General features: G+C 41.7%; 1 protein-coding gene across 1 annotated transcript; it reads right to left on the bottom strand.

Annotated features, from left to right (window-relative positions):
- Positions 1–836: 836 nt before the first annotated feature.
- Positions 837–26151, bottom strand: TNFAIP6 (TNF alpha induced protein 6). Its single transcript, XM_048869154.2, has 6 exons — positions 25953–26151; positions 9171–9308; positions 7197–7358; positions 4493–4721; positions 3265–3305; positions 837–2302 (listed from the first exon to the last, which is right to left on the bottom strand). The coding sequence occupies exons 1-6, from the start codon at positions 26044–26046 to the stop codon at positions 2139–2141; spliced, it is 828 nt and encodes a 275-aa protein (XP_048725111.1). The 5' UTR covers positions 26047–26151; the 3' UTR covers positions 837–2138.

Here is a 26151-nt window from a genome sequence, read left to right as displayed (position 1 = left end):
ATTTTTTGTGGTGTTTTAGAAACATATAGGTGCATGTCTGAGAATAACAAAGGAATGACGTGTGATGTAGAGATGAAGGAACCCACAGCAAATAAGGGCCAGAAAATTACATAACTTTTGAAGAGTGGTGGTGACGGGAAAAGGCCACTTGGACTTAAGTTATGTTAGCTTACTTACACAGTTCATACTACTATATATTATATTAGCTTTGGGGAATCCAGATTCCCAAAGGAAAGGAGCTATTTATGATATAGAGATTTCAGCAGCTGGAAAGGGAACATTTGTGTATTACAAAACTAGAGGATAACTGGATTTTGTAATGGCTGCCAGCATACAGTGGTTTTGGAACAGTTAAGAAACAGACCTGTTTCTGTAACTCTCATGTTACATGCTGGAAATGAAAATGGTCCTTTCTGGTGGATGCTGTCTCTACTTTTATGTACTTGTCGTATGTTTTTGGCTTCATCTTAAAGTTAAAACCAACAAATCCCCCAAACTAAAGCACTCTGAAAGTACCCAGGAACTGTTAATGCTGTAGTGTTGAAAACTGTTTGGTGAAAGGGCTGATTAGCCCTAAAGGTCTCCCATTCTTGCTGGGAACTTTTCCAAAGAACAAAGTACTTTGCCATCTGCTCTAACACCTACTGAAGAAGACAGCGGAAAGGCTATAGGTGACTTTAATGGGCACTGGATTGGACTAATTTCTGATTTTATACACACACACACACACACACTCTATTATCAAATGAGCCAGCTGTCCCTAATTATTGACAAAAGTCAATAAAAATACCTAAAAGTATCAGAAAAAATAAACAGCACAGATTGGAAACCCTGGACATGATTAAAACAGAGGTAGATTTAATTATATTTTGGGGTCAGGGGGTTAACAGACAGATATAAATTGATATCAGGAATGGATACACGTCTATCAGTTCAGCATAATGCAGTCTTAGAACTGGTGTGAACAAGACAAAGCCTGTTGACAGGTTGAAAAAGGGTTTGCTGATAGTTGATGGACAATTCCTTTTGGTGCCTCAGTTTCTCATTAACAGAGAATCTTTCAGCTTTTTGCCCTTTAATAAATGTGGTTTGAGAATAGAAAAAGCTTGAATAACTCTGCACTGGGTAAGGAAGATAAACTCCTTACAAATCTGTTAAATAATTTATGATCCAGAACACAATAAAATCACAAGGACAGTACAATTACAGATTCAGTGCTTTTCATGCTGCTTTAGTACCTTCTGGCTCTAGAAGCCCATTACATATGGATTCATCAGGGATATATCACAGGCCAACTCTCAAGATGAATTTGCACTTTGAAGTAAACTATCATGGAGGCAAGGCTTACTCAAAAGACATTAGAATTGAGTTAGCTTAAAAATAGAGAGAGAGCAGCAAGAAAGGAAGCAAGAATAGGGAAAGGAGAATTCAGACAGCAATAAATATACAGGAATGAAGGAAAGTGAGGGGAGAAGGATTGAAATATCAGGCCCCCAAAACTTCAGCTGAAATGGTGCAAGGGGTGAGAGAAAAAAAGTGGATAGTGTAGAATAACAATTAGTTGGGAAATCTATGGTAACAATGAATCCTTCCGTTTAGTTCAGATAAGTTCATGGAGGATAGATCCATCAATGGCTATTAGCCAATATGGTCAGGGATGCAACCTCAGGCTCTGAGTGTCCCTAGCATCTTTTTGCCAGAAACTGGGAGTGGACGACAGGGGGATGGATCACTTGATGATTATCTGTTCTGTTCATTGCCTCTGAAGCACCTGGCATTGGACACTGTCGAAAGAGAGGATTTCGGACTAGATGGACCATTGGTCTCACCAAGTATGTCCATTCTTATGTTCTTAGTTTCACTGACTCCTTGTGATCTAGAAAATAATTGTCTATCATTTAAGTACAATTTTCTAATTTATTTCCCAATATTCTTTATTAAGAAAAAATTACAAAAAGCAGAAATTATAAAAGTCAGAAGGATAAGATGAAAAGTCAGAAGGATAAGACTGTGGCCGCTGACTATCCCAAATATAGTATGATAGCTATAACTTATTGGACAAAACAGGTATCTCAAGTGGTATTTGTATTTAATAACTGTATATTCCAATTGCATTTTCTGTGATGTTGATCGTCTGTTCACATAATGCCAAATTTTCCAGACAAGAAGTTTGTGTTTCCTTGGGAAGTTGCATTTTTCTCATCATTAGGTTTTGAAGGTGGGTCTACAGCAACGTATTTAATTTGAAAACCACCTGCTGTCACTGAGGCATCTGACAAAAACTTTAAGGTCATGAGATTTCCTAGGGCAAGAGAGAGGGGAAAAGTTACTTCTTTGCTATTGAATAAAAAGTGCTGCTTTGGAATTTTTCTCTTCACTCCTCCCTCCCCAAGAGCTATTGAAGTATTTCCCCCCAAATCTTGGAGCTAAATCCTAAGATCCTTACTCACTTCTTATTCAGACAACATTGAAATCAATATTGGTGTATCTCATTGAAAACTAAGCAAGGAGCTCAAGATTCACCCACCAGTATCAATAAGAGTTTTGCTTGAGTAAATACTGAGTAAGACCTTCAGGAGTTGGATCAGCATTGCTTACTATGGGCAGGGCCAGTTTAATGTAAGCAAGGGACACCCTTAAATTAGATATGATAAATAAGCACATTGGCCCAAATCCTCAAAGGTATTTAGGAAGAGGCAGGGCTGAGTAGGGACTGGGGGAAGGGGTGGAGTGGGGGTGGAGTCTGGAGCGGAGCGGGGGTCAAGCACCCCCTGGGAACTGAGGAAGTAAGTGCCTATGTTAAAAACCCAAAGATACAATGTATTTCCCAATTCCAGAGGCTCCTTTTCAGACATATCCTCTCTAATAAGAGTCTCGGGCCTGATCTTGCAATCCTGATTCCTGAATAATGGGAATACTTATTGACTCAATATTTTGTATGTGGGCAGGTCTTGTAGGACTAGGCCACTGATACAGACATGCTAAACTCCCAAATCAGTGAAGTCACTTTGATGTAAAAGGGAGTTTTGCCTGAGTAAAGCCTACAGAATTGGTCCCTAATTCTTTGTCTAACTAGACTTCTCCAGGATGTCTCTTCTTTTACACTTATTTTTAAGCAAAAGTATTGACTAAAGTATATACTAGAAGGTTTGCATGGTGGCTTATGACATATTAGCCATGAAATGGGCATTTAATCTTCAAATATCTGGTCCCCTGGTCCAGTAGGTTGATATTTTTGTCTACGAGCAATACATACAATATTACCTGTGCTGATGATATCATCTGGAAGTTCATCTCCACAGTACCTGAAAAAAGATTGTTAAAGGTTCATGACTAAATGTGCAAATATGCAATAACATACATGCCACAATGATACCTTAACAGAGAAGGATGGAGTCCCCCTTTCTGTTATGGTCCATAGTTCTAAGTTGTTCTTTGGGGTCTATTCTAACATAGAATTATGTCATTGGCTTAAGTACATTTATCTGCACTATTTCACAAATGAGAGTGAGAGAGGAGAGAAGAAAGAGGATGCAGGAAGCAAAATTTGCAGTAATTGAAGAAAGTAAATGAAATAAAAGAAGGCAAAGAGCTATTCATTTTCATAAGAAACAATGACTTGAAGCTGAGGGAGGACAACCTTAGATTAGACATCAGGAAAATGTATTAAAGGGGACTTGTCAAGGGAAAAATAAAAAGGGGATTGTGTACTCTCTTTGCTTCTTGATGATGTTCAAAGGGGGCATGAAAACCAGTGAGAATTTTAAGGGAGTTTATTTTTCTCTCTGTTTTTTTACATTAGAAATTCAGATGTTCCAAGCTGGAAAACTCCATGATTACGGGGGAACCAGTGAAATGACAACATCACACGAGCAAAGAGAGTAAAAAATTGAGCAAGTAAGTGGGAAAGCAATGTTTCAGACTGTAAGATTGTTTCAAACTCCTTGGGCTATTCGGTCATTTTTGTTTTGTTTTTGTTAATATTTATTTCGCTTCAATAAAGAACAACATTTTGAGCTAAGTGTATTTTTGCTGATAACTCAACTCCCCCTCCCAAATCCCTTCAATTAAGGTGTTAGCGCAAACACTGATTGTGCTCTGAGAGTTCCAAGAGCTCTTCCACCAAAGCCAGGGATGGATGACCATACTTGTATTTCTAAGGTAACAATAAGCAGTTGTTGAGAAAATCTTGCAGGCTTTCTTTATATTTCATAAAGAAGCAAAAAAAGGGCAAAACCCTAATTTTAAAAAAAATCTTTGCAGGTCACCTTTACTAGTAGTGAGGAAGACTGCAGAGGAGATGGTTTTGGCAATATCATTGCATATATTCAAGAACATATTAGATGCAGGAGTGATGTAGGAAGCACCTCTGTAAATGCAATGTGGTCAACATGGTCTTTTTCTGAGCATACTGTCAATGAAATATTATACCTTGAACATTTTAACTATATAGCTTCAAATATATGTATAAAGATGTGGAAATTATTTTTACCTGCCCACAAAGCCAGTGATATCATCATAGCTATCATAGACTTCTAAGAAATCAGCCATGCAAGCAGTGTCATCTTCAACATCAAAATCCAGGAACTGTAGATGAATCCGTTGTCCGTACTTTAGTCTGATGTGCCAATAGCATATTAGTTTATTTTCATACTCGTTTGGGTAGCCTGGTGACTTAAAGATGTGCTTTGCGTCTGTGAAGATTCCACCACATTCTTTTGCTAAGAGAAAAATAAAAATAGATTTTTTAATGTGTTTTGATTTGTCATACCTGTTTGTCTGTTAGCTCTTCTGACAGAATCTTAAACAGAACCAACCCAGTATAACAACAGCAAGACTCTTGAGTGCTGTTCATATAGTCTATAACCTCATCATTCTTAACTAGTACCATGGTAGCACACATATGGCGTATATAGTATATATGGAATTGATATGCTGGCAACTAGGGGCCTAATCCAAAGTCTATTGAAGTCAATGGAAGTGCTCTCATTGACTTCAATAGGCTTCAGATCAGATGCTAGGTGCTCTGTATAAAGAAAATTGGCATGTCAAACTAAGTCCATCTATAGGCCTCACAACTGCACTTATAAATCACCCCACTTCCAACCTGGTCTCTCTTCCTTCAAGTCCCTCCTTAAAATGTTCCCCATCCAAAATGTCTATAAACTCTAGCCCTCATCCCCACTCAGTTAGACTGTTTTTTTGTTTTTGTTTTTTTGTTTTTTTGCATCCTTTTCCCCCTTCCTTTGGGCTTTATCATTCAAGATGTTGAGCACCTGTTCCCATTAGCTTCAGTGGAAGTTGAGGACTCTCAACAGCTCACAAGCCTGGAAGACCAAACACTCAGGGCTGGTCTACACTACTGCTTAAGTCGATGTAAGTTACATCTTCTCAGGGATGTGAAAAAGACATCCCCCTGAGCAACGTAAGTTACATCGACTTAAGCGCTGTCCACACTGGTGCTATGTCAACCGGAGATGCTTTCCCACCGGCATAGCTTTTCCGCCTCTTGCAGAGGTGGAGTAATTATACTGACGGGAGAGCACTCTCCCGTCGGCATAGTGTATCTTCACCAGATGTGGTGCAGCTGCACTGATGTAGGCTCTAATGTAGACTTGCCCTCCGTTTGTACATTGTCTATTTTGATTGTAAATGCTTCAGCACAGATACAGGAAGGACTTGCATCCCAAACACAAGTTGTTGCACAATGTATTAGGGTGACCAGATGTCCCGATTTTATCGGCACAGTCCCGATTTTTGGGTCTTTTTCTTATATAGGATCCTAATATATATCCCAATTTTTCACATTTGCTGTCTGGTCATCCTACAATGTACTGCCAACATCTTTAATACCTCAGAGAACAATGCAGCCCTTAATTCAATTAGCAACAACTTAGCGTTCTCTCCTTGGGATGCTGCCCTTTCTCCATAAAGACAGGCAACTCTTCTCAAATCTGAACAATATTCTCCATCAAGTATTAAGAAATTTATTCACAATGGGAGGGACCCAAATTAACCTCTGAGTGTAAACAGCTCTGGTTAATCATGCTGTCCACTGCCCAAAGAATGTATTTGAAAAACATCTAAGTGGAGAGAGGACAGACAAAGAGAAAGTAAGGCTGATAGTAATCAGTGCCATAGTCTCTCACACTCTCTTTATTTGCTGAGCATTTGTGAGTGTCTCCCATCCCATGCAGCTATTAAACTGATGACCGCTGAGCTAACATAAACAAGCTAGAACCATAGTGTACACAAATAAAATATGCACAGTTGTATGTATTTCTCTGCTAACCCAAAATGCTGGCTATTTAACACAGGATAGGCCATTTGGAGGGGTTTGAAAGAGAACACAAAGTTAAACAATTTTTCTTGTTGGTGCCTACTTTTTATCTCTTCCCTCTACTTTACTTCCTTCTTCATTATACTAGTGGTACCAGAGTATATTGGAACAATATGTGGTGTAAGCCTTGACAGTCATTTTTGGGTAGTTTCTTCTTCATGTGCTGAATCAAAATGCCCATCCTTATTTTTTATCTGCTTTTAAGTATAGCTAAACTTCCTTCCAAGTGTCAGACAATTAAAGGGGATGTTTATTAAAGGGATAATCATCACTCAAATTTGGGCCAAATTGTAGCAGAAACAAGCTTTTTACAAATAGAAGACAAATAGACATTTTCCTCTGGATTTTTTTCCATACTCCCATGAAAGTTGTCGTTTAAAACAAATAAATACTCTGCTGCAGTGTGTGCAACCACAAAATAAAGCTGATTTAGTTGATTTTAGTTTGTGCAAGCTGAGAGAAATGTAAAAGGAAAACAGGATAATTAATTAATTAATTACTACAATTGAGATTTTTAACATTCTTTTAATTTTAATGATCGAGTAACAGAGGTGAAATATGTTTGTTTACAATATATGATTTTAAATGTTCCCGTTAACATTACTTTTATAAACACACAGACCAAAATATTCAAACATAGGTGCCTAATGTTAGGCATCTAAATAAAAGTAGCTGCTAATCACCCATGGCCTAATCATAAATTTAGGCACATAAATGTACACACCCAAATTGGAAAATTCATTAGCCCTATTATTGATTCATTAGCTAGCAGTCGGTCTATTATTAACCTTAAAAATCTATTTTATTTAGTAAAAAGGCATGTAATTAAGCAACATTGGATTTTTTTTAGACACACCATGAGGGTTGTAGCAATAGACATCCCATCTCTCACTTCTGTTGAGGCGAATCCCATAGTCAACAATGCCGGTCTTTCCAAAGCCACAGCTGGATCCAGCTTTCACTATGGGATAACCGACTCTGCCCTTAGCCATCCAACCAGCAGCACACACATGGAAACCTGTGTGACAGAAGGTTTTGAAAATTCACTCTAAGCAGAAACATTATAAAAATTATTGCCTCATTCAAACTAACATCATTTTTTCTCATTGCCAAAATCTAGTTTATGTATAATTAGCTTAATGCAAATCATATCATAGTACTGAGGCAATTGCTATCTTTTGCATGGAGAATTTTGAATGCAGAGTACAAAATCACTTCTTGTCCTCCAAAATAAATTTTTTTCTCAATGAAAAATAAAAATCAGATGCAGATGGACAGTAAAGCTCCCCACCCTAGAAATTACATTACCAACCTTTGTATTCAAATTAGGAATCAGATTAGTCATGTAAATATAATACATTGATTGCTTTGTTTCCTTTTTAGTGCCTAATCCTACAACCTCACTCAGTCATTACTCATGGGAATAAGGGTTTTCAGGACTGGGCTCTTTGGGTGGATAAAAAGATGTATACATGGGATAAGCTAAGGCAACAGAAATGCTTATTGAATTAAAAAACAACCTGTTAATACGACGTTATGGCTGAGAGTTTAAAAACAATAAATCAAAAAATTCAAAGTTATTCACTGCTTAGTACATAACAGTTTTCATAAGCTTACCAAATTTTCAAAGTAAAAAACCAGAACACTTCTTTTGTGGTGGTTTTCAGGTTGTGAAATAGTCACAAACAAGAAAATGTACCCTTTTATTGTTTGCTAGTGCCTACTGCCAAGTTTTGATTCAACAGTGATGCTTACATATTCCTCACGATGGACGATTTTTTCCAATAACTTATGTTCTGAATGAGTTGATCATGAAACAATGAACAAAAATGTTAACATTCACTCGGAGCAAGATAACACCTTCAGTGGAGTCTGCACTCATTCAACTCTTCATTCCAAACCCGTGTCATCATACTGAACAGTCTTTCTACTGGATTGTTTGTTCTCAGTATATATGGAGAAAATTTAGCAAGGTGTCTTGGATAAACACAATAAAAAGTGTTTTGATTGATTAAATGAAAATTTGGGACATTTCTAGAAGAAGTTCCTGCGGCACTGATCATTTTTTTAAGAAAATGCAGTGAAGGGGAATGCTTCTATCTCCAAAAGCACCCCCTTCGTGTAAGGTTAGTGGTGAGGAGATTGAGGGTGAGGCTGCTGCTCCCAAAATCAAGGAACAGGCTGCTCCATTGTGCTGCACCCACTCTAGGGCTCCATCCCACACAAAGCACAAAGAGTCACACTAGCACTGCAACCAGCTGCTACAACAGGGGTTGGCAACCTTTGGCACCTGGCCTGTCAGGGTAAAGCTGTTGGTGGGCCAGGCCAGTTTGTTTATTTGGAGCATCAGCAGGAACGGAGCCCCGCAGGTCCCACTGGCCGTGGTTCGCTGTTCCTGGCCAATGGGAGGTGTGGGAAGCAGCGTGGGCCGAGGGACGTGCTAGCCACTGCTTCCCACAGCTCCCACTGGCCGGGAACAGTGAACCGCAGCTAGTGGGAGCTGTGTGGCTCCAGGCCTGCAGATGCTCCAGATAAACAAATGGGCCCAGCCCGCCAGCAGCTTTACCCTGATGCACCAGGTGCCAAAGGTTTCCGACCCCTGCGCTACAACTATCTGCAATACAAGTCGCATAGCAGCCCTGAGCAATCAAGGGGGTGGGAAACTGCAGACAGTTCAAGCAGAATGCCTGAGCTGCCTGTGTTTTCTAACAAGATTGCAAGAGCCACCCCCAAAGTCATGACACTTGCAATAACACAAGTGTTGGCAACATGGAGCGTGTGATGTGAGATTCAAGAGACTGCACATTCAAATGCACATTTTCTTTCATACCTATTTTTCTTGCTGCCTCCAGCTGCTGGTATGTGGCTAGTTGTCCTCCTTCATATTCACACACTGCTTTAGCTTCCGCATAGGTGAGCTGATATTTTCCAGCCCGCGCCTCCCTGTGGTACACTCCAGCTGCTCGCTCTGTGGGATCAAAGCCATTAAGAATTTTAGTATTTTTTAGGAGTACAGAATATAGGATCCCAACTGGCCTCCCTTCCTGGATGATATCAGACCTCATTGCTGCCAGCAGTTGATCAGGAACTGTAGCTTGGGCTATTGCCCAGGTGAGAACATAAACAAGATATTCAACTGAACTTTACGTTATTTAGAAAGCTTCAGGAAAATGTGTGTCCCTCCCAACACAGGGGTATTTTAGAGTCCTGTGGGAGGGGGGCTTTTTGAACCACAGTGAGTCAACATACTTCTGAAATGATCCCCAGAACTACTACTTAGAAAGCAGCAGCTCTAGCAACAATGAACTCTTGTCAGAAACACTGAGTCTGGAATATCCCACTTAAGCTAAGAGGTGATCTTTCCTGACTGGTATCACAATGTACTTTTGGATATAATTGTGAGAGATATGGCAATGTCCTGCCATGTCCTAGACAAACCGAAGGGAATGAAGTTAAACTTTATTGAATTAAGTTTAAGTATTTTAGGAGTTCATTCTATGAAAAAGGCAATATTTATGTATTATTGTATGTAACTTTTTAAAGGGGAGACATGACTAATGTAAACCCTGGGAAGTGTTATTAGCTGCAAAGGACTCTTTTGAACAATGTGCCAGACAAGACTGAACTTCTAGTTCAGGAAGTTTCCTAGGAAGGAGTGTTTCTCGTCCTTGGGACAGCAAATTTCTCCCTTTGGACCCAACCTTTTGAAGCTACACCTTCAGGTGAAACCATTGCTTGGCTGATTTCCACAGATCAAAAACTCAGACTTTATAAAGGAGTGAGGATACATGAAGGTTCTTGTTCTGAGCAAAAGCTGTTATGAACTTGCAAAAAACAAACAAACAAACAAAAACAAAAAAACCCCACCCAAAACAAAAAACAAAAAACAAACAAAAAAAACCCCACAACCCCACACCTGTGTGGGGTTAGGAGGACTGTTTACTGGCAAGAGTCCTTGTTGGAGTTGGGGTGATCTCTGGTCAGCTTATAAGCATGCATGTAGGTTCTTCTGTTATTTTTAATATGATTTCTCTGTAATATTTTTACCTTAAGAATAAATGTGCTTGCTTAGAAAGGGCTGTGTTGTAATTTAACTGTGGGCACTTATGCTATTTTCAGCTTCTGAGGAGAAGGCAAAGCAGGCCTGCTGAGGCAGTCTGATTTGCTAGAGAAGGGGGTAGCTTGGGAATACCATGGTCAGGAGGGAGAGAGACACATGTCTCTGGCCAAAAGAGGTGACAGCTGAGGAGCCAGCCATAGAATGGGGGTCCTTGCTGAACCACAAAGGGAAGATAGAAATGCAGTTGCCCTGAATTATTACAATAATTTTGAGTGTACTCTTTGTAGAATGAATCAGAACTTTGTTCTGAAGGTCTAGAGAAATTACAGAGTTATTTGGATAGAGGAGGTGCAGAAAATTAAAGGGAAGAGTGATGTGACTCACATATATGAGCTACTGTCACATATTAGGCATAGAACCAGAGCAATTGTTAGCTGATGTTTTTCTTATACAAAAAAATTCTTACATTTGTTTTATAACAACATTACAATATTTCTACCATCACTGCTGTTGAAGGGTCCAGTTGATTTGCATGCAGAACTCCCATTGATTTCAATGGGAAACTTTACCCCACTTGAAATCTGACAGAAACTACTGTACATCATGCTACATTGCCATCACTAGTCAACATGACCAAAAAAATTGGCAAATATAAAGCTGTTTTATACAATAGTAATACCACACCATAGGAAAAGTAACCTCTCTTTTGAAAGAGTACTTAGATTCAGTGGCTTTGTCTACATTAGGGACATTGTCAACTTTCCCTCCATTAATCTGTGGTTGGCAATGGTGGGAATCCTAGTGTAGACAGCCTGATGACTGCCAGTACAGTTTTTAGACTCATGTTAATTAGACTTGTTCCCAACAGGGTTAGATAAAAACAGTCTCAGCAGACAGTGGGCTGCTTATATGAATATACTCAAAAATGTCCCTGATGTAGACAAGGCTAATATATATTTTATGGAGTTGGGGTGCTTCCAGTCCAAAAACCTAAGAGATCATAACATATGCTAGCTACATATATAGGATAGCATGTATGCTCTTTGATGGGATCCCCGGGGTGCAGCCTGGGACTGTGGGACCACTGTGGCCCCTTGACTCTCCAGCCTGGGCTGTCTCTCACAATGTTTTGCTAGTGATAAGCAGCAAAGCCCTCCAGGCACTGTTATCACTCAGCACAACTGCAGGTGGAGCCCCACACCCCGCTAGATTGCATGAATGCTCCTGGAGCCACTCATGAATCACACAAAGGCACCAGCCAAATCCCCCCAGCTCCCAGCCTTGTACCTCAGGAATCTACCATCTTGCACTGCTCAAGATGAGCAGTGCAAGTTTATTAATTGGTTCACCACTTCATCAATGGAAGGTGGTCATACACCAGCCTTTGTAAACCTGAGCAGATTTACCAAACACTTCAGGCAAAGTCACTGGTAAAGATAATCAGTAAAACAAGTTTATTGATTATGAAATATAGCTTTTAAGTGGTTATAAGTGATAGGGAAAAAGTCAGAGTGGTTACCAAAATAAAATAAAATATAAGCATGCAGTCTAAACTCTCAACCCTATTAGACTGGGCAATATCTAGATTAAGCAGTTTTTCTCACCCCACTGGATATTACAGTTCATAGTAGCCAGGTTTCACTCTTGAAACCTGGGCCAGTCTCCTTTGTTGGAGTCTTCAGTCTTCTGAGAGTCCTTGTTGCTTGCAGCATAGGTGGGGGTGGAAAGGCCAAGCAGGGGGCCATTGTGTTCTGATTTACACCATTAGTCCATGTGCTTGGAGAACACAAGTCCAGGCAAGTCTGACAGGGATTGCTGAGTCACCAGGCAAGGTTGAGTAATTCCCGTGGTGTCGCCTTGTGCAACTGAGTCATTGCATTGTAGCTCCCTTTCTGGACAATGGCTGGTGAGGTCTGTTCAGCACCCACCTGGGCATTGGTTACCTCCCTTGTCATTGTCTCTGGAGAGCCAGTATCCGGGCACTTCCCAAACCCACAACCAGTGGGTTTTCAGTGAAAATCATACAACACAATTATTATAATTTTATATGTATTAATGGTACACATATTTAGATGGAACAATGGATTTCAGCAGATCATAACCTTTTCCCTGATATCTCACATGGCATTCTTTTTGTGAAATATCACAATTATATACAAATGATGAGTATGGGGTTACAGGCTGCTCCTCTGGGGTGCAGAGTGACACATGCTCCATTTAAAACATTTTCAAGATCCTTTTTGTAGGAGATCTTTTTTGTAGGAGAGAGTTTTTGAGACCACAAAATTGTCATCAATCAGGTTTTAACCTATATATCCTGGCACTTTCTTTCTCCAGTAGTTAAAGTGCATTTGATATAGTTATGTATGGACTGAAAATCTGATTAATACAGTAAAGAGATGCATAATTTAACATTACAGTACTTTCATGTGACAATCTGGGAAATGAGGTAATCAGTTACCAGGTCTCACAAGTAAGCTCACAAATGAATCTAAAAATCAAAGGCTTCAATCCTTCAGTCTCACTGAGCTGTGCTCAGAGCAGGAACCAAGTTTGGGATGTTGGGGGGAAAACGTGGCTGATTTCTGAGACTGTCACTTAGCAAAGGTGACCAGTCCTCAGTGTAATTTAGAGCAATCTCAGGGTTACTTTAATTACTAGATGCCAATAACTTATAACAAAAAGACTAAAATACCACTATGAGGTTCTGGCCAGATCACTGTCCCTTTGGACTTATCCCTCTTACGCATGACAACAAGAATTAATGTGCCAACAAGAATTAATAGCATGCAGTTGCCCATAAATGGGGTTTTCAAATTTTAATCCTTTAGAGGCAAATTTTGCTCCATTTTACCAGTCTGATGAAATCTCAGTGTGGACGGGACATTAATAACAGGTTTGTTCAGGCTATTATTGGAAAGGTTCTGGCTTTGCCATTTTTGTAAAAGCTATTATACTATTAGTAGCACCTCTTTAGTTTTCTATCTTCATAAGTTGTATTGTGTGTGGTCTTGTCCTGCTAAAAGCAATCACCACCTTATAGCTCTGTTACTCTTTTATAAAATTGTGTTGGTAGCTTTTGGCTGGATAGCGCCCACACACGTATCCCGCTAAGCTTTGAGGTTTGCTGCTGATTCCATATGCCACTTGTTAATGCTGTGACATGGTCTATTATAGTATCTATATTTACTGATCACATCTTTCGGAGGTTTTTTTCAAGTACATCCAAGACTGTGCAGGATTGTGATACAACACAACAGCAAAACATCCCTTTGATAAATTAACATACCTATTATGATGCTGGCAGGCCAGACGCCAGCTCTTGCTCAGGCTGCAGGCATTAGCTAAGAACTGACAACCTCATAAGTGGAGATCAGACCTGTATGTTAGTTTTGCTCAAAATAAGTATTAGTCTTATAAGAATATATTTCAGTGTTTAGACTCTATGAAATGCTTGTATGTTGCTTTATGTATTAATCTCACTTATACTATCCATATCCCATGTTATAGGTAATATTTAAGTGTTTGTTCTGAAACTGTAAACCCCCACAATCAGGACAGAAACATTACCAAGTGAAATACTAGTTTGCCATAGGAGGTGTTGTCTCCTGCCCAACAAAAAAGGCCCATAGACACCGGACCAACCACTGTGGAACATCAGAGGACAAACTACTTTGTTGATTGCTCCCCCAGCCCTGAGTAGGAGATATGCACGTGAACTTGTCCCATCATCTTGAACTCTGAGAGAAGGGAATAAATATCCCTGACAAAAAGAAACTGCAACTTTTTGGCTGTTTGAACTCTGATGGGCCAGAGACTCTAAGGCCATGTCTAAATGACCACTTACGTTGGCAAAACTTATGTTGGGACTGGAAGTAACCTGTATGTGGTGTGATTTTTGGTATCACATTTATCACTAAGTTCAGTTTGTCTGGGTGGTATGGTAGACTGGAGAGTCTAAGGGGACTCTCTGGTACTCCATGTTAAAACTGTTACAGTGATCCAGGAGTTCACATTTGTGACTGGCTTGGTGAAACCTAATCATAGAACAGACCACCAGTTTGGGGTGTCTGCCCTGCAGTAGGCGCACACTGTCATGAGCCGCTTCAGATAGCATGACATGTATATTGATAGATATACACATATGCACACACACTCACTTATTGAGGCACTATCAGGTCTCTGTAGTTAAGACTGAATCAAGTTCTACTTGTACATATGTCAAGGTTCCTCCCCCACTCTGAACTCTAGGGTACAGATGTGGGGACCTGCATGGAAAACCTCCTAAGCTTATCTTTACCAGCTTAGGTCAAAACTTCCCCAAGGTACAAAATATTACACCCGTTATCCTTGGAATGGCCGCTACCACCACCAAACTAATACTGGTTACTGGGGAAGAGCTGTTTGGACGCGTCTTTCCCCCCAAAATACTTCCCAAAACCTTGCACCCCACTTCCTGGACAAGGTTTGGTAAAAAGCCTCACCAATTTGCATAGGTGACCACAGACCCAAACCCTTGGATCTGAGAACAATGAAAAAGCATTCAGTTTTTTTACAAGAAGACTTTTAATAAAAAATAGAAGTAAATAGAAATAAAGAAATCCCCCCTGTAAAATCAGGATGGTAGATATCTTACAGGGTAATTAGCTTCAAAAACATAGAGAACCCCTCTAGGCAAACCCTTAAGTTACAAAAAAGATACACAGACAGAAATAGTTATTCTATTCAGCACAATTCTTTTCTCAGCCATTTAAAGAAATCATAATCTAACACATACCTAGCTAGATTACTTACTAAAAGTTCTAAGCCTCCATTCCTGTTCTGTCCCTGGCCAAGACGACTACAGACAGACACAGACCCTTTGTTTCTCTCCCTCCTCCCAGCTTTTGAAAGCATCTTGTCTCCTCATTGGTCATTTTGGTCAGGTGCCAGCGAGGTTACCTTTAGCTTCTTAACCCTTTACAGGTGAGAGGAGCTTTCCCCTGGCCAGGAGGGATTTCAAAGGGGTTTACCCTTCCCTTTATATTTATGACACGCCCCCCAAATCTCAGCTAGGGTGAAACACTGGCTGGGATTTCTTCCTGGAGCTCTAGGAAAACAGAGTTAATAAGACACATGCATCTCTAAATATACTACCAAGTACATAAAGACTAACAATATTTTCCACATCTCAAGGACGATTTTAACCAGTTGATTCTGGGAAACTTTCACGGGAGAGGGCATCAGCCACTTTGTTAGAAGCTCCTGAGATGTGTTGGATGTCGAAATCAAAATCTTGGAGAGCTAAACTCCACCGAAGAAGTTTTTTGTTAGTTTCTTTGACGGTGTGAAGCCACTTTAGTGCAGCATGGTCGGTTTGCAGGTGGAAACGCCGTCCCCAAACATATGGGCATAGCTTTTCCAGAGCGTAGACAATGGCATAACATTCTTTTTCAGTGACTGACCAGTTGCTTTCCCTCTCAGACAGTTTTTTGCTGAGAAACACTACAGGGTGGAATTCTTGATCAGGTCCTTTCTGCATTAAAACTGCTCCCACACCACGCTCGGACGCATCTGTGGTTACTAGGAACGGTTTGTCAAAGTCTGGGGCCCTTAGTACAGGGTCAGACATGAGTGTCGCTTTAAGCTTGTTAAAGGCCTTCTGACACTTTCCGGTCCACTGAACAGCATTTGGCTGTTTCTTTTTGGTTAGGTCTGTCAGTGGGGCAGCGATTTGGCTGTAGTGCGGTACAAATCGTCTGTAATAACCGGCCAAGCCTAAGAAGGATTGAACCTGTTTCTTTGACTTTGGGACAGGCCACTTTTGGATAGCATCCACTTTGGCCTGTAGGGGGCTGATAGTTCCTTGACCCACCTGGTGTCCAAGGTAAGTCACTCTGTTTAGGCCTATTTGACACTTCTTAGCCTTAACAGTTAGTCCTGCCTCCCTTATGCGCTCAAGGACTTTTTGTAGATGTTCCAGGTGGTCTGCCCAGGAATCCGAAAATATGGCCACATCGTCAAGGTAGGCGACTGCATATTCTCCTAATCCCGCTAGGAGACCATCTACAAGTCTTTGGAAAGTGGCGGGTGCATTTCGCAGCCCGAAAGGGAGTACATTAAATTCATACAGCCTGAGATGTGTGATGAAGGCTGACCTTTCCTTGGCAGATTCATCTAGCGGTACCTGCCAGTACCCCTTGGTTAAGTCCAAGGTAGAGATGAACTGGGCCCGTCCCAGTTTCTCTAATAGTTCATCTGTGCGTGGCATGGGATAGTTGTCTGGGCGAGTTACAGCATTTAGCTTACGGTAGTCCATGCAAAAACGTATTTCCCCATCTGGTTTGGGAACTAGAACCACTGGAGATGCCTATGCACTTTCAGAGGGGCGGATTACACCCATCTGTAACATATCCTGGATCTCCCGTTCTATAGCAGTTTTAGCTTGAGGAGACACCCGGTAAGGTTGGACCCTAATTGGGTGAGCATTACCTGTGTCAATGGAGTGGTATGCCCGTTCAGTCAGTCCTGGGGTGGCTGAGAACGTTGGCGCGTAGCTAGTGCACAGCTCCTGGATCTGCTGTCGCTGCATACGCCCAAGGGTCATGGAGAGGTTCACCTCTTCCACACCACCAGCACATTTCCCTTCGTAGTAAACACCTTCAGGCCACTCAGCGTCGTCTCCTCCCTGGGCTGTAAACTGACAAACCTTTAATTCTCTGGAATAAAAGGGCTTTAGAGAATTAATATGGTACACCTTAGGCTTTCGGTTGGAGGTGGGGAATGCTATGAGACAATTAACAGCTCCCAGGCGCTCCTGGACCATGAATGGCCCTTCCCACGATGCTTCCATTTTATGGGCCTGGAGCGCCTTTAAGACCATGACCTGGTCTCCTACTTTGAAGGAACGCTCTCTGGCATGTTTATCATACCAGGCTTTTTGCTCTTTTTGAGCATCCTGTAAGTTTTCTCTAGCAAGGGCTAAAGAGGTTCGGAGGGTGTTTTGTAGGTTGGTTACAAAGTCCAGAATGTTAGTTCCTGGAGAAGGTGTAAATCCCTCCCATTGCTGCTTCACCAACTGCAATGGCCCCTTAACCTCACGGCCATATACAAGTTCAAATGGGGAAAACCCTAAACTGGGATGTGGTACAGCTCTGTAGGCAAAGAGCAACTGCTGCAATACTAGGTCCCAATCATTGGAGTGCTCATTTACGAATTTACGTATCATGGCCCCCAAAGTTCCATTAAACTTCTCCACCATGCCATTTGTTTGATGGTGGTAAGGAGTGGCAACCAAGTGATTTACCCCATGAGCTTCCCAAAGGTTTTTCATAGTTCCTGCCAGGAAATTAGTCCCTGCATCTGTGAGGATGTCGGAGGGCCAACCTACCCTGGCAAAAATGTCTGCTAGTGCCTGACACACACTTTTAGCCCTGGTGTTGCTTAGAGCTACTGCTTCCGGCCATCGGGTGGCAAAATCCATGAAAGTCAGTATGTACTGCTTTCCTCTGGGTGTCTTTTTCGGAAAAGGACCCAGAATATCCACAGCTACTCGCTGAAATGGAACTTCAATGATGGGGAGTGGCTGGAGAGGGGCTTTGACCTGGTCTTGGGGTTTTCCCACTCTTTGGCACACCTCACAAGACTGGACATAGGTAGAAACATCCTTGCCCATTCCCTCCCAGTGGAATGATCCCCCCAAACGGTCTTTGGTCCTGTTCACCCCAGCATGGCCACGAGGGTGATCGTGGGCTAAGCTCAAGAGCTTGGCCCGGTATTTAGTTGGAACTACCAACTGTTTCTGAGGATGCCAGTCTTCCTGGTGTCCACCAGAAAGAGTTTCCTTGTATAAAAGTCCTCTTTCTATAACAAACCTGGATCGATTAGAAGAGCTGAGAGGCGGTGGGTTGCTCCGTGCCGCCGTCCAAGCTCTCTGGAGGCTTTCATCTGCTTCCTGTTCGGTCTGGAACTGTTCCCTTGATGCTGGAGACATCAGTTCCTCATGGGATTGTGGACCTAGGCTTGGTCCCTCTGGAAGCGATATAGGGGATGGAGCTGTTTGTTGACTGTGAACCGCTCTCCGCTGGTGCACTATGTTGGGATTCAGGCTCCGGCTGAGCCTCTTGGGTCGGGTTATCGGCTGCTGCCAGTTCAGGTTCGGTGGGGCCCTCTGGTGTTGAGGTTGCAAGTACTGGATTCAGTGCTGACACGGGGTCTGGTGTTGGTTGTTCGGCTGGTTCCGGTTCTGGGACTGGTTCCGTCTGGGTCTCTGGGACTGGATCCACTACTGCTGTTGCAGACATTGGCCTGGGGTCCAGGTCCATCACCTCTGACTGGGTCCTGATAGAAGTTTCCGGAACAGAGCTAGGCCTCACGGCTTGTTTAGCCTGGCTGCGGGTGACCATTCCCACCCTCTTGGCCTGCTTCACATGATTGGCCAAGTCTTCCCCCAACAGCATGGGGATGGGATAATCATCATAGACTGCAAAAGTCCACATTCCTGACCAGCCCTTGTACTGGACAGGCAACTTGGCTGTAGGCAAATTGAAAGAGTTGGACTTGAAGGGTTGAATCGTCACTTGGATCTCTGGGTTGATTAAATTGGGGTCCACTAAGGAAGCATGGATAGCTGACACTTGTGCTCCGGTGTCCCTCCACGCGGTGACCTTCTTCCCGCCCACACTCACAGTTTCCCTCCGCTCCAAGGGTATCTGGGAGGTATCTGGGCCTGTGGACCTCTGGTGTGATTCCGGTGCAATGAACTGTAATCTGTTGGGGTTCTTGGGGCAGTTGGCCTTTACATGCCCCAGCTCGTTACACTTAAAACATCGTCCAGCTGACGGGCCACTGGGGCGAGGAGGGTTGCTGGAGAACGGGGTGGTGGGACGATAAGGGGTCTGGAGGGTTCTTTGGGAGGTAGGTGGGGCTTTGGGCGGCCCCCGGTAATAGGGTGTGGTCTGGGGTGGTCCCTTCTGGTCTCCGCTCCAACTGCGACCAGTTTTCTTCTTCTCTGCCACCTCCACCCATCTGGCTCCAATCTCTCCTGCCTCAATTACAGTTTTGGGTTTCCCATCTAGGATGTATCTTTCTATTTCCTCAGGAACACCCTCTAAGAATTGTTCCATTTGCATTAGGAAGGGCAAATTTACTGGAGATTCAACACTTGCTCCTGATATCCAGGCATCCCAATGTTTCACAATGTGGTAGGCATGTCGGGTAAATGACATGTCTGGTTTCCACCTTAGGGCTCTGAACCTCCGACGAGACTGCTCGGGTGTTATCCCCATTCTGACTCTCGCCTTGGATTTAAACAGTTCATACTTGTTCATGTGTTCTTTAGGCATTTCAGCTGCCACCTCAGCTAAGGGTCCACTGAGCTGCGGCCTCAGCTCTACCATGTATTGGTCAGTAGAGATGTTGTACCGAAGGCAGGCCCTTTCGAAGTTTTCTAAGAAGGCCTCAGTATCATCACCTGCCTTGTAGGTGGGGAACTTTCTGGGATGGGAAGTGGTACCTGGAGAAGGATTGCTAGGGTTTGTTGGTATAGTCTGCCGGGCCTTTATCCTCTCCACCTCCTCCACATGCTTCCTCTCTTTTTCCTTCTCCTCCTCCACATGCTTCCTTGCCTCCATTTCCCTCTTGTGGGCAGCCTCTTGGTGTTGTTCTGCCTCCCTTTCTTGTTCCTTCTTCAGCTGCATGAGTTCTATCTGTCTTTCATGTTCCCTTTGTCTTTCCTCAGCCTGAAATTTGGCTAATTTGAGCTGTAGTCGAGCCGCGGATTTTGCCATTCTAACCTCTCTGTTTTTACTAACTTTACACCCGAGGTTTAGAAATAAACAAACAAAACTTGGCTGTAAAATTTTGCTGTGCTGGAATAGAATACCTATTCTCTGATAGTGATTGTCAGCCTACAGAAAAAAACAATTCCCTTGTCTCTGCTCTGGGCCCAAATTAAAGCAAAAAACCTCCAACTACTTGGAAACCTGCTTACCCAGCCCAAAGGAAAAAAAAAATTTCTTTTCAAACCTGTGCTCCTTGTAAAACAAAAAAAAAAAATCAAAATCCTAAAAAAATCCCTGCCACTTTTGTCTCCAGGCAAATGGGTAGAGCACACCCCCCCTATTTACTTTTAGGAAGAAAAGAAAAAAAAAACCCTCTGGGTTGGAAGACTGTGAATTTCCCTGCAGGAGTTAAGTACCCTGCCTCCAGGCAAAGAAAACCTGCAATTCACAAGATAATCCCCTTTTGTCTCTGCTTGGCCACAAAGCAGAGAGAAACCAAGCTGCTTTCAGTTTCAAAGCTGCTTTCTGCACTTCCTAAAAATTCCTTTTTAAAATCTGTATTTCTAGTTCAAAAAATCTCAACTGGATCTCAAATGATTTCAGGTTAATCCCACCACTGTGCCACCATGTCAAGGTTCCTCCCCCACTCTGAACTCTAGGGTACAGATGTGGGGACCTGCATGAAAAACCTCCTAAGCTTATCTTTACCAGCTTAGGTCAAAACTTCCCCAAGGTACAAAATATTACACCCGTTATCCTTGGAATGGCCGCTACCACCACCAAACTAATACTGGTTACTGGGGAAGAGCTGTTTGGACGCGTCTTTCCCCCCAAAATATTCCCAAAACCTTGCACCCCACTTCCTGGACAAGGTTTGGTAAAAAGCCTCACCAATTTGCCTAGGTGACTACAGACCCAGACCCTTGGATCTTAAGAACAATGAACAATCCTCCCAACACTTGCACCCCCCCTTTCCTAGGAAATGTTGGATAAAAAGCCTCACCAATTTGCATAGGTGACCACAGACCCAAACCCTTGGATCTGAGAACAATGAAAAAGCATTCAGTTTTTTACAAGAAGACTTTTAATAAAAAATAGAAGTAAATAGAAATAAAGAAATCCCCCCTGTAAAATCAGGATGGTAGATATCTTACAGGGTAATTAGCTTCAAAAACATAGAGAACCCCTCTAGGCAAACCCTTAAGTTACAAAAAAGATACACAGACAGAAATAGTTATTCTATTCAGCACAATTCTTTTCTCAGCCATTTAAAGAAATCATAATCTAACACATACCTAGCTAGATTACTTACTAAAAGTTCTAAGCTTCCATTCCTGTTCTGTCCCTGGCCAAGACGACTACAGACAGACACAGACCCTTTGTTTCTCTCCCTCCTCCCAGCTTTTTAAAGTATCTTGTCTCCTCATTGGTCATTTTGGTCAGGTGCCAGCGAGGTTACCTTTAGCTTCTTAACCCTTTACAGGTGAGAGGAGCTTTCCCCTGGCCAGGAGGGATTTCAAAGGGGTTTACCCTTCCCTTTATATTTATGACAACATACAAACACACATCTGATGCAGTTTATACATCCCAAGTGAATGGTTTAATGCTGCCACTAGAGAGCAGGAAGCACTCCAGCTGGAGCTGATTACAGCAGCTAGAAAGGCTATCCTCTGTGGAGGGAGACGTCTGGCTGAGAAAAATATACTCTCTCTGGGTACCTAGCTGGGAACTCTTCCATGACAGTAGTAAAGGGTTCTAAACAGCCCAAAGGCCTGCTTAGTGTAGAGATCTTTATGCTTTCCTCTGGAGAAGTCTTAAAGGGTTGCTACTAGCTAGGCAACAGCCTGCCCCGTAAGAATCCTCTGTAGTATGTAGCATATGTAATCATTTTCCTCTGTATTTGAAACATTGTATACTGGGACCATCCACCACTGCCCTTTGGACCCTACCACAGGGAGTACAGCCTGTCGAGTTAACAATGTATTGTTCTTCCACCACGGGCTCTCTATAGCTCTCCCTGGAGTTCAGGGATGGAGGATGCTGCTGCTGCAAAGGTGATTGACCTTCCCCCAAACCCACTTCCATAACAGCAGGTGAGATCTGAATGTTCTCTGTGTACAGGTTAAGGACTGCTAGATTTGACCCAATGAAGTACCACTAAAATGAGTGATAGAATGGAGTAAATCAAAATTGAAAATTGAAGGGGAAGCAGAAGATGTAAATTTTTAACTTTGTTCTAAGTGGTCATTGTAAAGAAATATAGTAATACATTAGTGCACGTTAATATTTCACATTATGTCCTTATATTAGCTACAAAGAAGAAAAAGGAAGCCAGAAGCAGGCACTTCTCTTCTGCCCATGAATCTAGCAGTTTTGCTGTTAATCCACAAACCTTAATGGCCAGTTTTGTTCTGTCCTTGGACCAAATACAGCGGTTGCCCTGAGGCAACACTCCACTTAGATTTCAGTGATATTCAGTGTGCGAATAAGGACAAAAGAAAATATAGAATATTAGGGAACAGAGATCTTATTACAACTTTCTGTTGGAGTTCAGTGCGCTTTAGTGAAGCCAGAAAATGTGACAGATAAAGAATTTTTAGTTTGTTTCACAGGATTTCTCCCCCACCAAAAAAAAAAAAAAATCACAGCTAGATAAGACCATGAAATATGTACACATGGGCTCTGATTCTGGGCTGTGTTCTGGTCCCTTTATGCCACTCCAGCAGGGAAATGGGGCTAACAAGCATCCTGATCTCCCCATCCCCTTACTTCCCCTTCCTTTCGCTGCACCTTGGTGATGGCCTGCTTGGGCATGTGTGACCAGAGTGCTCTGTATTCCACTATTCTGGGTTGTTGATGGTCTCTTGGAATCTGTTGCATCCAGTGTGGAAGTTACAGCAGTTCCCGAGGATGCGCTAGCCAAATTGGCCCCCAGTAGCCCTAGAGTCCTTGAGGTGCAAGGGTGACATGAAGTTCTAGAATGTGCTTCAGGACTGGAGCAGCTCAGAATCAGGGCCTTGGTGTTTCAGATTTATCACTTCAGTTTTGCAGAACCACTCACTACCAATATTCCCTCTAAAGCCACCACCTACCACTGGCCCTTGCTAGTTTATCCTGTTAATCAGTTTCACAAATTCATCTAATGTCTAATCTCCATAGTTTCAGTTTACTGATCCTTGCCCTAGGAATGGATTTTAGTTGCACGCCTTAAATCATTTGTAAACAATTTCTGCTGAGCCGAGCAACTCCCCATTACTAAAAAGTATGTTCTCTATTTACACATTTCCTTGTAAACATAACAAGCAGAAGGATCAAATACTCTAGTGCTTGCTGAGGTTCAGTGTTTACTTGTTCTTTTTCCTCTTTGCTCATGAGGAACTTACTTTAAAATGAAAGAAATATACTTTTCTAGTTTATTTTCTTCTCCCGTTATCTGAAGCTGATTAGAACAAAGTATTCCTTTCCCCCTGTCCAAAATACAGCCCTGTATAAACACAATAAAAATGTTTGTGCAAAGTTACTCTGATACTGGTATTACAATAACTGCTTTTGGAACATGCCAGAATGTGCATGTTCCAAAAGCTGACTTCAGTCAAATAAATGTTGGTGTAAAGCTAATATATTCAGCGGCACTAAGTATCCATGTTTAGTGAATTTGAACACAATACATTGGGTAGCATAGAAATAAGATGAAGGGAATTTCTAGTCTACATTTCTAGCCTGTCCTGATATCAAGACATGATAGTTCTGTGTCATTGCTATGGTGCCTTATTTTACTGAAAAAAAGTTCTCATTCTGGTTTGGATATTGCTTTGCCAGAAGAGAGGAAGCAAAGGAAAGTTCAAATGTGACTATGCCCTGTTTTACAGGTGCTCCCATTTACCTCAGTAGGGTTGGTTCTTTTCTTTCCTGTATGTGTTATGGGATAATTAAATCATGACTGTGTTGTTTTGTTGGACATGGTATTTTCCCCCCTACAGTCAATAGGAGATGGGACTGTGGTTACTTATTGTTCACATTACAACTGAAACATTGTTATGATTGTATAAAAGTGTGTGGGGTTGTAACGGTCAAAATTCTCCTCAGTTCACTGCATTATGTTTTGGCTGCACAAGCAGCAATATTTTTGTTGCAATAATTAGACGGTAGGGTGTAGGTGGAGACCCTCTGTTTAGTGCAGTGGTCTGGAGCGGTGACCTCAGGCCCTCAGGGTAAAATATTTGAAAGTTATGGTCTGAGGCACTCCATGGGTTCTCCTTTTTGCAGATTGAATGAGCTAGTGTTTTTCTTTCATCTTTCCTGTCACTATAAATCCTTTTATTGCAAGTGGTGCTGACACCAGTGTTTTTGGTTTAATAGAGGGAAGAGTAGTAATCCATGGTGCCCTGATTCAGTCCAGTTAACACCTTGCTTCTTCCTTTTAAAGAGAAAGGAAGCAAAACTAGAAGGAGACTAAAGTACTCCATTTCCACTCAATCCATACAAAAGGCAGCTGCTGAGATTATTTTTGTCCTTACCCTAAAGGCTCTTCACAGCCATCTGAGCCTACTTACCCTGGTGTCTTATCATGTCACCTCTCCACCACTGGTCAGCCAGCAGTGCCAGTCTTAACTGCTTCTCACACAAATGTCTGATAAGTTGTCCCTTAGGCATAGTATACCCTCCTTTTGGTGACCATAGAGACACTACCCTCTCCTCCTTCATAGCCCTCCTTCTCTGTGATATCTCAAATACATTTAAGAAAGAGTGGCTATGCTCAGGACTTGGTGGGGAGGGGAAGTACTTAAAAATGAATATTTGTATAGAAAAGATTAGTGAGCGAGAGAGAGAGAGAGAGAGAATGAATGTTTCCGTTCCCCCACCCATATTTCATATATCACTTGTCATTTAGTTTTCAAGTTTTTTTTTAGGGAAGGGACTAGATTTACCTATGTGTATGTTTAGCACCTAATAAAGTGGTCCGGATCTTAAATCTGGCCACTATGCAATGACTAATAATAAACATGAATTAAACTAACTAGAAATCTTTTAAAGAGATGCAGAATGTACTGTAAAAGATAAAATAGTGTATAACTATTACTCCATAAATCAGCCATTTCAGACACACATTTGCTTGGTTGTTCTTTATGTTAATGTGTTTTGAATTAGTGTTCTTTCCATTGCATTTGAAAATGTATGATTTTAAGAAGCCCTTTTACCCATATATGAAAGAATAGACTGCTGCCACAGTATTTGTACATACTTCATTCTTTCATAATTATTCCCCACAACTGCTTGATGATGCCAGCAAACCATAAGAAAAACCAGTACACACTTTCCAAGAATTTTTACTGAAAATGTAGGAAGTATTATATCTGTGGGGAGAGCTATTACCTCAGCTTTCTTTAGTTTCACATGTAGGACACCATGTATTTGTTTTATGTTCATGCAAAAACTAGTGTGCTCCTTTTACAGCTCTTTCCTTTTACACTTGCATATTTTTCCTTCATTAAAAGAATTGTCATTTAATACTCAGTTTTTATTTCAGCTCATGCTTTCAGATAATACACTCAACTTACATAGTTCATGGATTCTTTTCCTGGGTAGCCTTTAGTTAGAAAATAAGTGTGAAAACATTAAGAAAATTAGGCAAAAATAGTAATTACTCAGGTAAAATTCCTATTGATTTCAATGCAAGATTTTGCCCTTATTGATGTACAGTACATTTTTATATCATTTTAAATAACTGTGGTTCTTTCCGCAGCAAAGTGAATTAATGAAAATGAAAAGAATGAATGCATATTGTTCTTACCTAACCAAATAGAGTTATGCAGTACTCCATTCTTGAATCCCCAACTTTGAGCTTCGTTCCACAACAAGACAAAGAAGAAAATTAACACGATCATCTCTTCTGTCTGAGCTATTAGATTGTAAATGCTCTCGTTAAAGCAGTCAGGGTAACCTCTGCTAGCAGCTGCCTAAATTCTGTTGGAGCATCTGGTAACCTGATC

Source organism: Caretta caretta, chromosome 11 (assembly GCF_965140235.1).
Source record: "Caretta caretta isolate rCarCar2 chromosome 11, rCarCar1.hap1, whole genome shotgun sequence".
In the NCBI taxonomy this organism is placed as follows: Eukaryota; Metazoa; Chordata; order Testudines; family Cheloniidae; genus Caretta; species Caretta caretta.
This window is presented reverse-complemented; position numbering and strand designations above follow the sequence as displayed.

Excerpts from the sequence above, each read along its gene's own strand:
- TNFAIP6 (XM_048869154.2), bottom strand. The coding sequence starts at position 26,046 with ATGATCGTGTTAATTTTCTTCTTTGTCTTGTTGTGGAACGAAGCTCAA. Across the intron at positions 7,359-9,170 it reads GGAGGCAGCAAGAAAAATAG|GTTTCCATGTGTGTGCTGCT; the intron begins GTATGAAAGAAA and ends TCTGTCACACAG. Across the intron at positions 3,306-4,492 it reads ATCACTGGCTTTGTGGGCAG|GTACTGTGGAGATGAACTTC; the intron begins GTAAAAATAATT and ends ATCTTTTTTCAG.